At 44.9% G+C, this 14,771-nt stretch overlaps 1 protein-coding gene across 1 annotated transcript in view; it reads right to left on the bottom strand.

Moving 5' to 3' along the window:
• LOC140122672 (cytochrome P450 2K1-like) overlaps nucleotides 1–14,120 on the bottom strand; it is a 40,352-nt gene extending 26,232 nt beyond the window's left edge. Inside the window, exons 1-5 of the mRNA XM_072143779.1 lie at nucleotides 13,685–14,120; nucleotides 12,738–12,900; nucleotides 10,330–10,479; nucleotides 8,330–8,490; nucleotides 5,720–5,893 (exon numbers count right to left, since the gene is read on the bottom strand). Of these exons, the coding sequence (XP_071999880.1) occupies nucleotides 5,720–5,893; nucleotides 8,330–8,490; nucleotides 10,330–10,479; nucleotides 12,738–12,900; nucleotides 13,685–13,870 (834 nt within the window). The 5' untranslated portion in view covers nucleotides 13,871–14,120. The remainder of the gene's footprint in view (nucleotides 1–5,719; nucleotides 5,894–8,329; nucleotides 8,491–10,329; nucleotides 10,480–12,737; nucleotides 12,901–13,684) is intronic.
• Nucleotides 14,121–14,771: the final 651 nt, after the last annotated feature.

The following is a 14,771-nucleotide window of genomic DNA, read 5'->3' as shown; positions in this document are numbered from 1 at the left end:
GTCATTTGGTCATCCGGTGTTTCTTTAAAGAACCTCCAGACTTCTGAAAATCTAGCCCTCGCCACGGGAGCTTGACTACGTGAAACATTTGGCGCTGATGCACCAGCTCTGGCCCTGCCTCTCCGTCTGGCCCCACCACTGCCTCTTCCAACCTGTTCTGCTATAGGACTCGCCTCCGTCTCAGAAGCACTGTGTTCACCCGGCCTATCAACCCAGCTTGGGTCTGTCACCTCATCATCCTCCGATCCCTCAGTCTGCTCCCCCCTCGGACTTCCTGCCCTGACAACAACTTCACCACTGTCTGACAACCGTGTCTCCTCATCGTCCGACACCTCTTTACACACTTTTTCCACTACGTCAATAATGTCATCATCACCCACAGACTGTTACCGGTGGAAAACCTGGGCATCGGAAAATAGCTCGGCAGCAACCGGACAAGTGGTTTGTGACTGTGGGAAGGGTCCAGAAAACAGTTCCTCAGAGTATGCCGGTTCAAATGGCAAATTTTGCTGGGAGGGGGCAGACTGGGGGGAAGGAGGCTGAGGTGGAGGAGCTGGAGGAGTGCTGATTTCGGTGACATGGGTGGACTGCATGGAAGACTGATTGGTGGACAAATGGCTAGAAGCATTGTCCGCAATCCACGACATCACCTCTTCGCACTGTTCTGGCCTCAACAGTGCTCTACCACGAGTCCCAGTAACTTGAGACATGATGAACCTAGGGAGTGTAGCTCTGCGGCGTTCCCCTGCTCCCTCATCAGCAGGTGGTGTCTCACCCCACCCAGGACCACGGCCTCTGACCCCTGCAGTAGTTGGACGCCCACGTCCATGCCCTCGTCCTCTACCCCTAGCCCTCGGGTTAAACATTTTCAAAATTAAAGTGTAAACTTAAAATTTTTTTTTTTTAAACAAAACGATGCTATCCTATTGCTATGGCTAGTTTCTAACGTACACTGACAGCACACAACTGGATTTTGTGCTGTGCCTGATGACGTTGAGCTATAAAAAGAAATAAACGTAAAAAAAAATAAATCAAAGCAAACCCCTAATAAATTGTCCCACTTCGGTGTTTGAGGTGGATATGTGTGTCACTAAGAGCTAAACACAACGGTCGCAAGTCTCCCAGCAAATTCCTCACAATATGGTACTAGCTGCACTACTAGTGGCAGAAAGCCCAGCCACAAGCAAACCAAAAAAAAGTAAAATATAACGCTATTGTAGGCCTAAATAAGCCGTTGGGGTTCTCCTATGGCTATTTTCTAGCCTACACTGAAAGCACACTGCTTTGCCAGATTACTTTGAGTTATAAAAAGAAATAAACGTAAAAAAAAAATAAATCAGCAGACTCTGCCTAATTCTAATCAAACCCCTAATAAATTGTCCCACTTTGGTGTTTGAGGTGGATATGTGTGTCACTAAGAGCTAAACACAAAGGTCGCAAGTCTCCCTGCAAATTACTCACAATATGGTACTAGCTGCACTACTAGTGGCAGCAAGCCCAGCCACAAGCAAACCAAAGAAAAGTAAATATATAACGTTATTGTAGCCCTAAGAAGGGCTGTTGGGCTCTTGTAGAATCACTCCTGCCTAACACTATTCTAATAGAACAGCCTAACGCTTTCCCTGACCAGCAGCAGCTCTCTCCCTAGCGGCATCCAGACAGAGAATGATCCGAGCAGCGCGGGCAGGGGCTAGTCTATTCTAGGGTCACCTGATCAAGCCAGCCAACCACTGCTTTCGACGTGTAAGGGTACCACGTCATGCTGGGTGGAGTGCAGAGTCTCCTGGCTTGTGATTGGCTCTGTTTCTGGCCGCCAAAAATCACAACGGCGGGAGATGCCATTTTCTCGAGCTGGCGAAATACTCGTCCGAGCAACGAGCAGTTTCGAGTACGCTAATGCTCGAACGAGCATCAAGCTCGGACGAGTATGTTCGCTCATCTCTAGTTATAAGATATCAGCATGCCTCAACCATCCTGGACGCATGGGTTACAACTGTGCCCAGGGTGGAGGGTGCCCTCATCTGTCAGCCATGCAGACTGCAGGCTTATGACAGGAGAACATGAACAATTGCATGTGTGTCTTTTACAATATTGTAAAAAAAATTAAAGGAGAGAAGAGACAGTATGACGATCCAATAGGGCAAATGCCCATTTTTTCCAAAAAGTCAAATTGTAGTGAGAAAAGATAGTGGGGGTCATTTACTAAGGGCCCGAAACGCGTTTTTCTGTGGGTTACCCAAATTTTTCCATTTTGCGCCGATTTTCCCTAAATTGCCCGGGTTTTTGGCGCACCTTCGGATTGTGGCGCATCGGCGCCGGCGTGCACGCGATGGAAATCGGGGGGCGTGCCCGGACGAAAACCCGACGGATTCGGAAAAAAACCCGCATTTAAAAAAAAATGTGTCGCTGGACATGCGCTTACCAGCACCCAGCAATGGATCGTGAACTCCAGTGCACCCCGACAGACTTCAGCGCAGCAGCTACACCTAGTGGACATCATAATGAATCGCCGGAAGACCCGAATCCTCCACACAGAACGCGCCGATGGATCGCGAATGGACCGGGTAAGTAAATTTGCCCCAGTGTGCTTTAAGTACCTGATGAAGAGAGTGATTCACTCCTGAAATGCGTAGTTAGCTTGTCTGAATTCAATAAATCAATTTGTGATCAATAATTCTATTCGGACTCCCAGCATGGGATGTGACAAGGAGCGTGTTTAATTAGCAGCCCGGAGCTCCAGACATCTTGTCCCCGCACTCCATGCTGCTAATTCTAAGTTTGTTTTCTAGGTAATCTTGGCGTGTCAAGATTAGCGACACACAGCGCAGGGATCAAAGTGAAGAGGAGCGGGGGTGAGTGTTAATTTTTAGGTGGTTGGTTTCCTTTATTACACACATTCAATAGATTATAAAAACTGTGCAGGCAGAGACATGTCTGTGTGCTCTGCTGGTGCACACTCTGTGATGCGGCGGTGCGGTAATGTCATCCGCAACTGAATCCGGCAATGTGAAAGAAGCTTAGGTGGAGGTGGAAGCTACAAGAATGCAGGTGGGGGGCTGCTGCTGAACAGTAGAAGGCTGTTAGACTTTAAGAGTTCAGTCCACCTTCCATATTAATCAATATAAGCTACAGCAGCCCTTCTTATTAATTATCATTATATTTCATTGGCGCAGGTGAATACATATGAATTATTGTTGGGGGTGCCACTCTGCTTCATTAATGAATTAAGGGTTTCTGTGCTAAATATTAATAAATGGGGAAACAGCTGTGTTAAATTGCACATTGTAATGAATGGGTTAACCCGAAGATGCCTCGGGTCTTCGGAAGACCCCAGGCTGCCATGGCGACGGATTGCCGCTCCTCGATGACGTCACCTGGAGCAACGATCCCCAGAAAGATTTTTGAAGCCGCCGGCGGCGATCAGCGGAAAAACATGCACTGATCGCGGGTGTTACTGGTAAGCCTTTGCTGCAATATGCAGCAAATACTTACCGGCTATGGAGAGGGCTCAGGAAAGAGGCAGATAGTGGTACTTCAACCAGTGGTGGCAGGTAGGAGGCTGGAGGCCAAGAACAAGCAAGTGGGCTCAGTGCTAGAGGCAGTACCCAGAACAGGTTGCGGAGCAGTGGACACAAACAGAGGTCCTGGAGCACACAAGTGCACGGAGCAAACGGAGCAGACACAGGACTGGAGTATACGGTAGAGAGCTGTTACTCAAGCAAAGACAATTGGCTCAGGAAACACATTTATAGCCCAAGTGATCACGTGAGCTCAGAAGGAAGTTGCTGGATAGGGCTGCAGTGCAGAGCACCAGCATCGGAGAGAATTCAGTGAACAATCTGCATATTCGCCACCAGAGAGAGTCAGAATGCAGAATCATGACAGGAAGCAATCTGCATACTTGCCACTAGAGGGAGATAGAAAGCAGGATCAGTGCAGAATCGTGATACAATGGGGCACATTTACTAAGGGCTTTGCGCCAGTTTTCTGACGCGATCATTTTGTGACACAGCTGCACTAGGCATTGGATCGTGCGCCAAATTTATCATGCAAAGTCTGTTGCGCGCCCTATGTTAAAGGTGCACTACAAAAAAAGTTTGTGAACTCTGTCAGGCCAGTGCAGGGAAGCACCAGATTCATGATTTCTGGCGCACGTTTTTGATGAATTAGGCACACTGAGTATTATCCACTGCCAGAGCAATTTTAGTGCAGTTTCCTACATTGTTCGTAAATGTGCCCCACTGCGTGTTGAAACTTCCTCTGCTACAGTGAGATTACATCAGGCGGTGCGGGAGGGGGGAGTGCTCAGGAAGCAGAGGGGAGGGGGAAACTATGAAGCTACAGCATGCAGGGGCACAGGTAACAGAACCATGCCGAGAGCCATTCTGACTCATTAGGAAATTTTTAAAAGTTGACTTTAGAAGGAAGGAGGCCATGGATAACCAATGTAAGAAGACTAGCTGTAGATAGTAAATTGGTTAACAAACAAATATTATATATCTATCTATGCATCTATCTCTCCCTGTCTGTCACTCACTCACTATCTCTATCTGTCCCTCAGTTACTCTCCCGGTCTTGCCTGTCTCTCACTCAGTCACTCACTCTCCCCGCCTGTCTCTCTGTCACTCACTCTCCCAACCTGTCTCTCTGTCATTCACTCTCCCCGCCTGTCTCTCTGTCACTCACTCTCCCCGCCTGTCTCTCTGTCACTCACTCTCCCTGCCTGTCTCTCTGTCACTCACTCTCCCCAACTGTCTCTCTGTCATTCACTCTCCCCGCCTGTCTCTCTGTCCCTCACTCTCCCCACCTGTCTCTCTGTCATTCACTCTCCCCGCCTGTCTCTCTGTCACTCACTCTTCCTGCCTGTCTCTCTGTCACTCGCTCTCCCCACCTGTCTCTCTGTCACTCGCTCTCCCCACCTGTCTCTCCATCACTTACTCTCCCCTCCTGTCTCTCAGTCACTCACTTTCCCGCCTGTCTCTCATCTACTCACTCACCCCCCTCTCTCTCTCTGTCAGTCACTCTCCCCGCCTGTCTCTCTGTCACTCACTCTCTCTGTCTGTCTCTGTCACTCACTCTCCCTGTCTGTCTCTCTGTCACTCAATCTCCCTGTCTGTGTCTCTGTACCTGACAATCCCTATCCATCTTACCTCACACATAACCTGTATTATACTCATTGCCCATAGTAACCAATCAAAGCTTAGAGCCTATATTAATGACCTGTGAGAGAATAGAAGCTGAACTGTGATTGGTTTCTTTTTACCACAGTAGACAATGGCCCCTGTATATGGAGGTTATCATATTACCTCATATTAAATCATATGACCTGTAATGAGCTGTAGCAGTACAGCATCCAATCCCGGTTCAGGTTGTAACTGTCACAGCAGCAGCAGACAATGGCTCCTGTATATGGTGGGCTGTGGAAAGCCCAGGGTGAACATTTCGGCTGAAAACCAATTCTATGATGTTCCCTGAGTGACAGAGACAGGCTGTGCAAAATTTGGTGATTCTAAATGCAACGGTGCAGATTTTGTTAGTGGAGATACATTCTCATATACACACATACATACATACATACATACATACATACATACACTCAGCTTTATATATTAGATTACCACAGTTATGGTGCCTGGATCTACAAGTCAGTGTCTGGCTGGATTTTGAAGGTAGATTTCCTTTAATGTCATTTATAAAACACCAAAAAAACTTACTGTACCTCTTTTTGTCTTACAAGAAAGGCATCAATTAAACTTCTTTGATCGGTTTCATCCAAGTTCTTCAGATGTTCCACGAAAGTTTTCCCAATAAATTTGTAAAGTTCTTTAACATTTTTCATGATTGTTTTGTGACTACCAGGAAACAACTCCAGGAACGGGAATAGGTTATAAAGCTGGAAAAATAATTGAAAAAAAATTTTAGGGCTTTTTTGGATAACATTTTTTTTAGATATTTAGATATTATTATCACCTCTCTTGTTTAATTTGAAGGATTTGTGTCCCATTTTGCCCTATTTTACCCAATATGTATCCCGATTTTACCCGATTCCTCTGCCGAGCCTCTGCCCACAAGCCTTGCCCTGATTATTCTTCTTCCTAACTCAAAAATCGACAATCAGCTATTACTAGTTGGGTTTTTTTCCTCTACATGATCTGAAATTGTCTAATCATTTCTGATGATGTCAAGATCACCACTTCACATCCGTGTGTCCTTGTCCTAGGCTGAATGTCACCTATAGTAGAACCTTTTCTAGACCTAGTGACCTGGTGATTTCCATACAGTGCAGTCAAAATCTGTGTGTAAGTGTCAGCATCCAAGTGTACGCTCTATAGAGGGCTGAGTTTTCATCTTAATGCATCTCAGAGCCGGGGGTATGTCACAGGTGCCAGCTGGGGGGACGGGGGGCTGAACCAATCAGCTGCTGAGGCAGTGTTCAATCACTACATTTAAACTTCTATTGGACTTCATTCTGTGTCTGTTTTGGTTATTTGTATGCTCTAGTGTGCTTTTGCCATGTTTCTGGCCCTTTGTTTGTACCTTTGACTATTCGATTACATTCCAATTTTGTACCTCGCTGCCATCCTGGTTTTGACTTGGTTTGTATATCTTTGCTATTTGTCTGTCAGTTTCTTTTGTTTGTCTTACTGTTCTGTGCACCAACCCAAGGTAAGGAGCATTGTCCAGTTTTTCACCTGCGATTTAGTGCCGGGTGGGCAACTGATCAAAGACAGGGGTTCAAAGACCCTGAACCCATTTAGGTTTGACAACACGGGTCACATGACTTAACCGGTTCGCGACAGCCCGCCGTGTATTCACGGCGGCGGTCGCGTCGCGCTGCATGGAGAGGGCTCACGGGCTGAGCCCTCTCCATAGCCGGTAAGTCTTTGCTGCATATTGCAGCAAAGGCTTACCAGTAACATCCGCGATCGGTGCTAGCACCGATCGCGGGTGTTTTTACAGCGTGGGCTGCCGGCAAAGCTGCCGGCAGCCTCAAACAGATAGCGGAGCGATCCGTCTCCATGGTAGCCTCGGGTCTTCCGAAGACCCGAGGCTATTTCGTTTTAAACCCTTCATTACAATGTGCTGATAGCACATTGTAATGAATGAGGAAGAAAATCCCCATATACTGCCATACTGTAGTATGGCAGTATATGATAGGATCGATCAGACAACCTAGGGTTAAAGTACCCTAGGGAGTCTGAAAAATAGTATAAATAAAAATAAAAAAAAGTTAAAAAAAAAAAATTATAATAAAAAAACCTAAAATTTCAAATCACCCCCCTTTCCCTAGAACTGACATAAATATAAATAAACAGTAAAAATCATAAACACATCAGGTATCGACGCGTCCGAAAATGCCCGATCTATCAAAATATGATAACGGTTTTTCAATGCGTTTAACCCCGTAACTGAAAATAGCGCCCAAAGTCGAAAATGGCACTTTTTTGCCATTTTGAAAAATCTAAAAAAATCTATAAAAAGTGATCAAAAGGTCGTACAGTCCTAAAAATGATATCATTGAAAATATTATCAAATTTCGCAAAAAATTACACCACGCACAGCTCCGTACACCAAAGTATTAAAAAGTTATTAGCGCCAGAAGTTGGCAAAATCAAAAAAATTATTTTTGTACAGGAGGTTTTAATTTTTGTAAATGTATGAAAACATTATAAAACCTATACTAATTTGGTATCCCCTTAATCGTACCGACCCAAAGAATAAAGTAGACATGTCATTTGGGGCGCTCAGTGAAAGACGTAATATCCAAGCCCACAAGAAAATGGCGCAAATGCGTTTTTTCACCATTTTCATTGCATTTGGAATTTTTTTCCCGCTTCCGAGTACATGGCATGGAATATTTAATACCATCATTATGAAGTACAATTTGTTACGCAGAAAACAAGCCGTCACACAGCTCTTTACGTGTAAAAATAAAAAAGTTATAGATTTTTGAAGGTGGGCAGTGAAAAATGGACATGAAAAAACAGGAAAGGGCCCGGTCCTTAACCGGTTAAAGGGCTTTAAATTACAATACAACTAGCACCGTGTAGTGATGTGACTGGGGTTATGTCCCGTGGTCAATTAATTTAGGGCCTTGATGTCATGGCAAATGACCCTGTATACAATATGAACAATTTTAAGTAAACCTGCAGGCAGGGAAACTGAACATATGTTATATATTTTTTTAAAGTGCACATTAAAGTTTTCCGAGATATCCCCATAAGTAAGTTTATCCTGACACATTTATAACTGACTCTGACTCATTGCTATTCTTTGTTATTGTTATTGCATATTATTTTATGCAAAAAAATGAAATAAATGACGTTACCGAAACCATTGGACTCCCCAAAAGTCTAACATTCTCATTCGTCAGACTTAGCAGTCTCTTAAATTGAGGGTCCTCGTAGTCCATTCGGTTCCCAAGTAAAATGACCACAATTATATTTGCCACCGCAGAATTCATGATCATGGTGGTATCAACTGGGTTCCCTAAAGAGACAAGAATGAGAAACAATTAGATACATTTTATATACAGTTGATACTGTGAATTACATGAAAATCCTTGGCCCCAGAATCTACAATGCATCTGATGTGCTGTAGGTCTCACAGTATGCAGCACAGGTGAGCCGTAGACACCAGAGCTCGGTATTATCCTCATCTCTATAATCTGGTAAAGCCTTGTGACCATATGCCACGTGGGAGTCTGCCATGTAATCGTATGTACTCTATGGGGGTCATTTACCAAGGGCCCGATTCACGTTTTCCCGACGTGTTACCCGAATATTTCCGATTTGCGCCGATTTCCCCGGGATTTTGGCGCACGCGATCGAATAGTGGCGCATCGGCGCCGGCATGCACGCAACGGAAATCGGGGGGCCTAGCCGAGGGAAAACCCGACGGATTCGGAAAAAACGCCGCATTTAAAAAAAGAAATGTGTCGCTTGGGACGCGCTTACCTTCACTTGGTCCGGCTCGGTGTACTCGAGTGCGCTCAAATGCTTTTCAGCACAGCAGCGCCATCTGGTGGATGGTGGAGGAACTACCTTGATGAATCCCAGCCGGACCCGAATCCAGTGCAGAGAACGCGCCGCTGGATCGCGAACGGACCGGGTAAGTAAATCTGCCCTATGTTACAGGAACTAGTCTAATCATCATTAGTAGTTGTCATACATACGGAGCAGCTTCCCCCCCTATGGAAAGTCTGTGTGGTATGATCCATGTAGTTACATCATCCAAAAAGCAAACCCTAGGGGAAAATGCAAATACATTTTCCAGAATGGGATAAAGAAAACATTGCCTCTAGGATATCTCGTAAGCCTAATGACATGAAGCGGGATGAAAACCAGTATATCTATTCCATAAGAAACAGATTCCCAACTGTAGACAGCTCTGTACAATGTTTTTGCATCTCATAAGTGTAGTGGAGGTAACTGGTTTAGCTGGGTGAGAGGCTAAGTCCGAGAAGTAAGAAGACTCCTTGGAAATGGGTGGGATGGGCAATTGTTGAAGAGGCAGCCTTTAATGGCAAAGTCTCCTTGAAGGGAACCTGCCAGGACTATTTGGGACAGTAAACCACCTACAGGTGTTTAGAGACCGGTGGTTTAGTGTCTCAAAATCGCACTCTATGATTTAATCAGGCACTTAAAAAAAAAAATTATAACTTTATACTCACCTCCTTCTTGGTTCCCTTCGTTGCCTGCACACTGTGTCAAGTGACACCAGTTGAGTACACCCCAGCTTGACTGCACGAGCGCTGTAGGTACAGCACACTGCAATGAAGGCGGAGATTTATGTGCCGCATTGCGGGAAAAGGCACCAGTGTGGGATCAGCAGATGTGATTCCAATGTGCCTCATGAGACTTACATCTAGGTATGTATACAAGTTTTTTCTTTTATTTTACACTACAAACAAGCGAATTTGGGACCCTAAACCCCAGGTGCACAAGAACGACTTTAACGAAACCTCAAGTCTCCTACACTGTACTGATGAGATAGAAAGACATCAAACAGCACCATCTACACAAGAGAATCTATTTCTTATGAAACAGATATACTGGTTTAGCTTTTATCCCCCAAAATTCATTGGCTCCCTGAAAAAAGTCATGCTTCATGTTTAAGCAACTGCCTTACAAGGTAGTTAGGAGGCAACGTTTTCCTTATCCCTTCCGGGAAATATTTTTGCATATCTCCCATAACCCACCAAGAGAGCATCAATGGCTATAAATCTCCACATGCTTGGGATTAGTTCCCCTGGGAATATTTTTTCAGTGCTTTCCAAACTCTTGAAGTGCTGTACTTGTCATGTTGTCATGGTTTTAAAGGCCGTACCTTTAAAGGATGCAAAATTATTAGTTAAGTGCACACATTCTTCAATAATTTTCTCTTCTATGGTGCTCTTCCCCATGCCGAAATCCCGAAGTGTAGTTATTGTAAATCTTCTCATTATCTTCCAATTTTCACCTTGAGAAGAAATAACTCCTAAAAGAAATGTTTTAAATTAATTTTAAGGTATATTATATTGTTTTATTATGGAAAACAATTCCAACTGTGATAAAATTGGCATAAAAAGGCAAGTACACCATATTCTTATGGGCTTTGTTTTTATGGCTACACCTTTGGGTCCTAATGACACATCCTCCTTATTCTTTGGGTCAATATGATCTTGGATCTTTAACACCTTGTAAAAATTAAAAAAAAAAAAAAAGTTTTTCTCCATAAGACCATTTTCTGACACCCTTACATTTTTGATACTGTTTTCAATTATACGATTTTGGCACCTATAATACCTATAAAAAAAACTTTGAATTGAATTATTTATGGATTGTATTTTTTAGTTATGGTGTTCAAGGAATGGGGTAATAGTTTTTAATATTTTGGTAGGATGGTAATTTCAGGACTCAGGGACTTGAGACACCTAACTTTTATTATTTTAATGTATTTCAATGTTTCCTTTTTTGTATTTAAGGTCCCTTAGGATACTTCACACCTCGGGGGTCAGATCACTCATACAATATATTGCAATACTACTCTATTGCAATAATATTGTGAATATACTGATGTTCTGTGTCCAGGGTCGGCTCCAGGTTTCAGTAGGCCCATGGGCGACAGAGCCTCAGTGGGCCCCTTTGCAATGAACTTAGGTTGTGGCATTAAAAATTCAGAAACTAAAACAGTCTCCCATTCCCTAATTTATCAAACAGCCCCCTCATGGTTATTTTATATAAGCACCCCTCACCCCCTATGGATTTATGAGATACAGCCCCCCTTTGTCGTTTTGTACAGCCTTACGTGGCCCCCCCAGCAGCTCTGGGCCCCGGCACTTGCCCAGGCATGCCTAGTGCTGACGCCGACCCTGTCTGTGCCTCCTGCAGAACATCACAGGTTGTCACTTGTGCTTCTGAGACCCATATCGTGGGTCGGGGGCTCACCCATGCCTTTCTCCCACCACTAGTTTGGCGCCCACGCTCCTTACCCGGCTCCTGTCTTTATTTCCTCTTGCTTTAGAAGATTTAAAGGGCCAGGGCGCCGTTAATTGGCCCTGGCCATTTCCCAGAAGATCATTTAAGCCTGCCTGCACACCCTGCTGGATCTTGCTATATGCCTTGGAGAAAGCTTGTATTGTTGCCCTGTGCTCGTGTATTGACTTCTCTTTGTGACCTATTCCCGTTTACGCTCCTCTGCCACCAGCTCTGACCTTCTGCTCTGCCTCCAACCCTGAAGCTTTACTGCCTGTCTCGACCTCCTGTCTGTCACGGACCACAAACTTGCCTTTTGTTTCTGTACCTCGCCTTGGCTGCCACCGCAGACAAAGTTGCGCCTGTGGAATGACCTGGGGGTACCAGGCCGTAGCAAGTCCAACCCGCTTTGCGGCAGGCTTTGGTGAAAAACCATCTGCCGCTAAGATTCCGGTCCAAGGTTTTGGCTTGTGTCATCGTCCGCAGTGGTCAAGGGGGTTCATTACCCCAGAAGCCTGACAACACGCATGGATAACAGGACAGAAATCTAGTGGTAGATGTCCATTAACCCTTGTACCTTTTCCTAGATATATTGATTTTATCTTTCATTACCTTTTACTCTTTAACATTACCAGGTGAGATGGCAATAGAGAGCAGCATCACATGATCTCTCCCTTCCCTACAGAAGCTTAATATTTATTTCAGTTTCTCCATGCAATTTATGGATTCACAAAGATAAATACTGTGTAATGATAGTGTGAATGGTACCACGCCGCAGCAAATCCAACCTGCTTTGCGGCGGGCTCTGGTGAAGACCGGGTACCACTTAGACTCCGGTCCCAGGTGTTGGCTTGTGTCATTGTCAGCGTGGTCCAGTGGGTCCACTACCCCTTGAGCCTGACACAGGTCAGTGTACATTACAACCCTGGGAGTCTTGGACACCTGCCAGTGATGTCACTTGGGTGGACCTATGAGCCCTCTCTACAGAGCCCTTATTGCACAACATACTATATTGTCGTGGTGCAAATAAAGATAAATATTATTGTACTATTGTTTTTGTTTCTAGTGTTTGCACAACATTTTATGACAAGAGATTCATTACAGCAAATTATCATTTTTTGGAATAGTTACCATACTATATAGTCTGGAATCTGATCCAATTGGAACCACAGGTTTGCTACTTTATTTACTTTAGGACTATATTGGGCTTTGAAGTCTAAGAGCTGAGCTCCATGTATATTCTTCATACTCCACACTAATAGTAAAACTCTCAGGACTCACCCATTTCATTGTCCATTTTCTTGAATATTCTCAGTAATCCTCTTTCTCCAAACTCCTCAGCGTTGGTGACCAGAGCTTCTTTCACTGCCTCGTATCCGGCTATGACCACCATTTTTTTCGTTCCCATCTGGACGCTGAATACCGGCCCATATTTTTTGGAAAGCTTAAGTCAATTTAAAAAAAAATACATCAAGAAAAAGATGACTTTATAGACTTATCCTACGACGTCTCCCTGATAGTATTAATTCTCTATGTCCATAAGATGTGTCCCCAGTGATGATTGGACATCATCAGAGTGTGAGGCATGGAATGGCGGTCAACCACAGGAGCAGAATCCCGAATTTTTAGAAAAAGGTGACTTACATATTTTACTGTGAATAGAATACAAGTCAGGGGCAATGTTACATCTGTGTCTTGTCTGATCAGAGCTGCATCCTCCGCTATCCTCTGCAGGTGTATGATACCCTGCAGAGCCCCTGTGTACATCTAGTTTCTGATAATGGTAATAAACTGAACACATTGGGGCTTATTTACTAAGGATCCCGCAGCCGCATTTTCGTTGGGTTTCCCAACTTTTCGGGGATGGCGCAGGGGATTGTGACGCACATGATCGTTTTGTGTCGCAATCGTGCCGGCTTTCACGCAACACAAATCGGGAGGGAGCAGGCTGTCGGACGATCCGATATATTCGGACTACGCACAGGATTTAACTATTCGAATTGTGTCGCAAGACAAGCACTCACATACACCGGGAAGAAGAAGGTGAACTCCTGCGGACATGAGCGGGGAAGCGACACATGCTGATCTCGGGCGCACGATCTTGTTGAATCACGGCAGACTTCATCCTCGTCGGACAACGCAAGTCGGGGATCGTGCAGGGACCGGGTAAGTAAATGTGCCCCACTATGATGGATATCTCATGAATCTCATGTATGAGGTTTTCTTACCTGCAGATAAGTGAGTTGAGGTCTTTTGAAATTCATAATATGCAAATTCCCAATCAGCGGCCAAGATCTGGGTCCGGGCGGATAATTTTTTATGTGATTTTCATTCCAACTTTTTAGAACATTCAGGATCAATAAAAATGTTAAAAAGAGCACAAAATAAGAAGCTAAAGACAAGTCCAGATCCATGGCTGTGCCTGCAGGAGACTGGCAGCTGCGGAGCCGTGCAGATTATGTAACCCTCAGCTCCACCTTTATATCACACTGCGGGTACACAAATATTGGGAAAGATACCAACTGGGGAATTATTAAAAGAGCTGAGTCATGTGTCACACAGAGATACAGATAGTCACAGGGGCAGAGTAGTGCAAGTTCTTATTGTAGGGACCTAACTAAGATTAATACACATCCCTTTGTCATTCCCCCCACTATAATGTACCGGAATAAAACACACAGTGGGGGAAAAATTTTTTACCCCAATCCCCGCTCCGGATGGTCCGACGAAGATGAAGATTAAACATTACCCATTTAACTCCACATTAAAGCACTTTAGTTAGGAAACATAATTCTACCCGTAACATTATCCCCATCAACCATTATTAACTAAAAAATACAACTTTAAGAAATGGTGACATGAGACTTCCTGTTGGGCAGAAAAGGTCACTGTCATGGGTACTTCTGCGACCCTTCTCGTGGGTCACAGACGCACCCGTGTACCTCTGTGTGCCCCAGTGTCTGCTAACTCAGCCATCCTGGCTCCAGCAGTGATCCCCACAATGTCGACGCTGCGGCGCTCGCTCTCCCGTCCCCTAGGGCGCGCGCAGGCCAGCTGTGTAAAATTTAAAGGGCCAGCGCGCTTATAATTGGTGTCTGGCCGGCTGCCTTCCCTAATAAATTCCAGCCACTTCCTGTGTATCTTGCCAGATCTTTGTGCCTAGAGCCTTGGAGAAATCTGTGTTTATGCCTTGTGCTGTTTCTGAGAATTTCCGTTGTGGCCCCGTTTCCGTTTCTGACTTAGCTCCTTTGCCGCCTGCCCTGACCTGTTGCCAAGTCTCCGACTCCGATCCTGTGCTGCCTGTCCTGACCTCCT

This window comes from Engystomops pustulosus, chromosome 3, assembly GCF_040894005.1.
Source record: "Engystomops pustulosus chromosome 3, aEngPut4.maternal, whole genome shotgun sequence".
NCBI classification, from domain to species: Eukaryota; Metazoa; Chordata; class Amphibia; order Anura; family Leptodactylidae; genus Engystomops; species Engystomops pustulosus.
The sequence above is the reverse complement of the archived record's forward strand: the minus strand, read 5'-3'. Positions and strand labels throughout refer to the sequence as shown.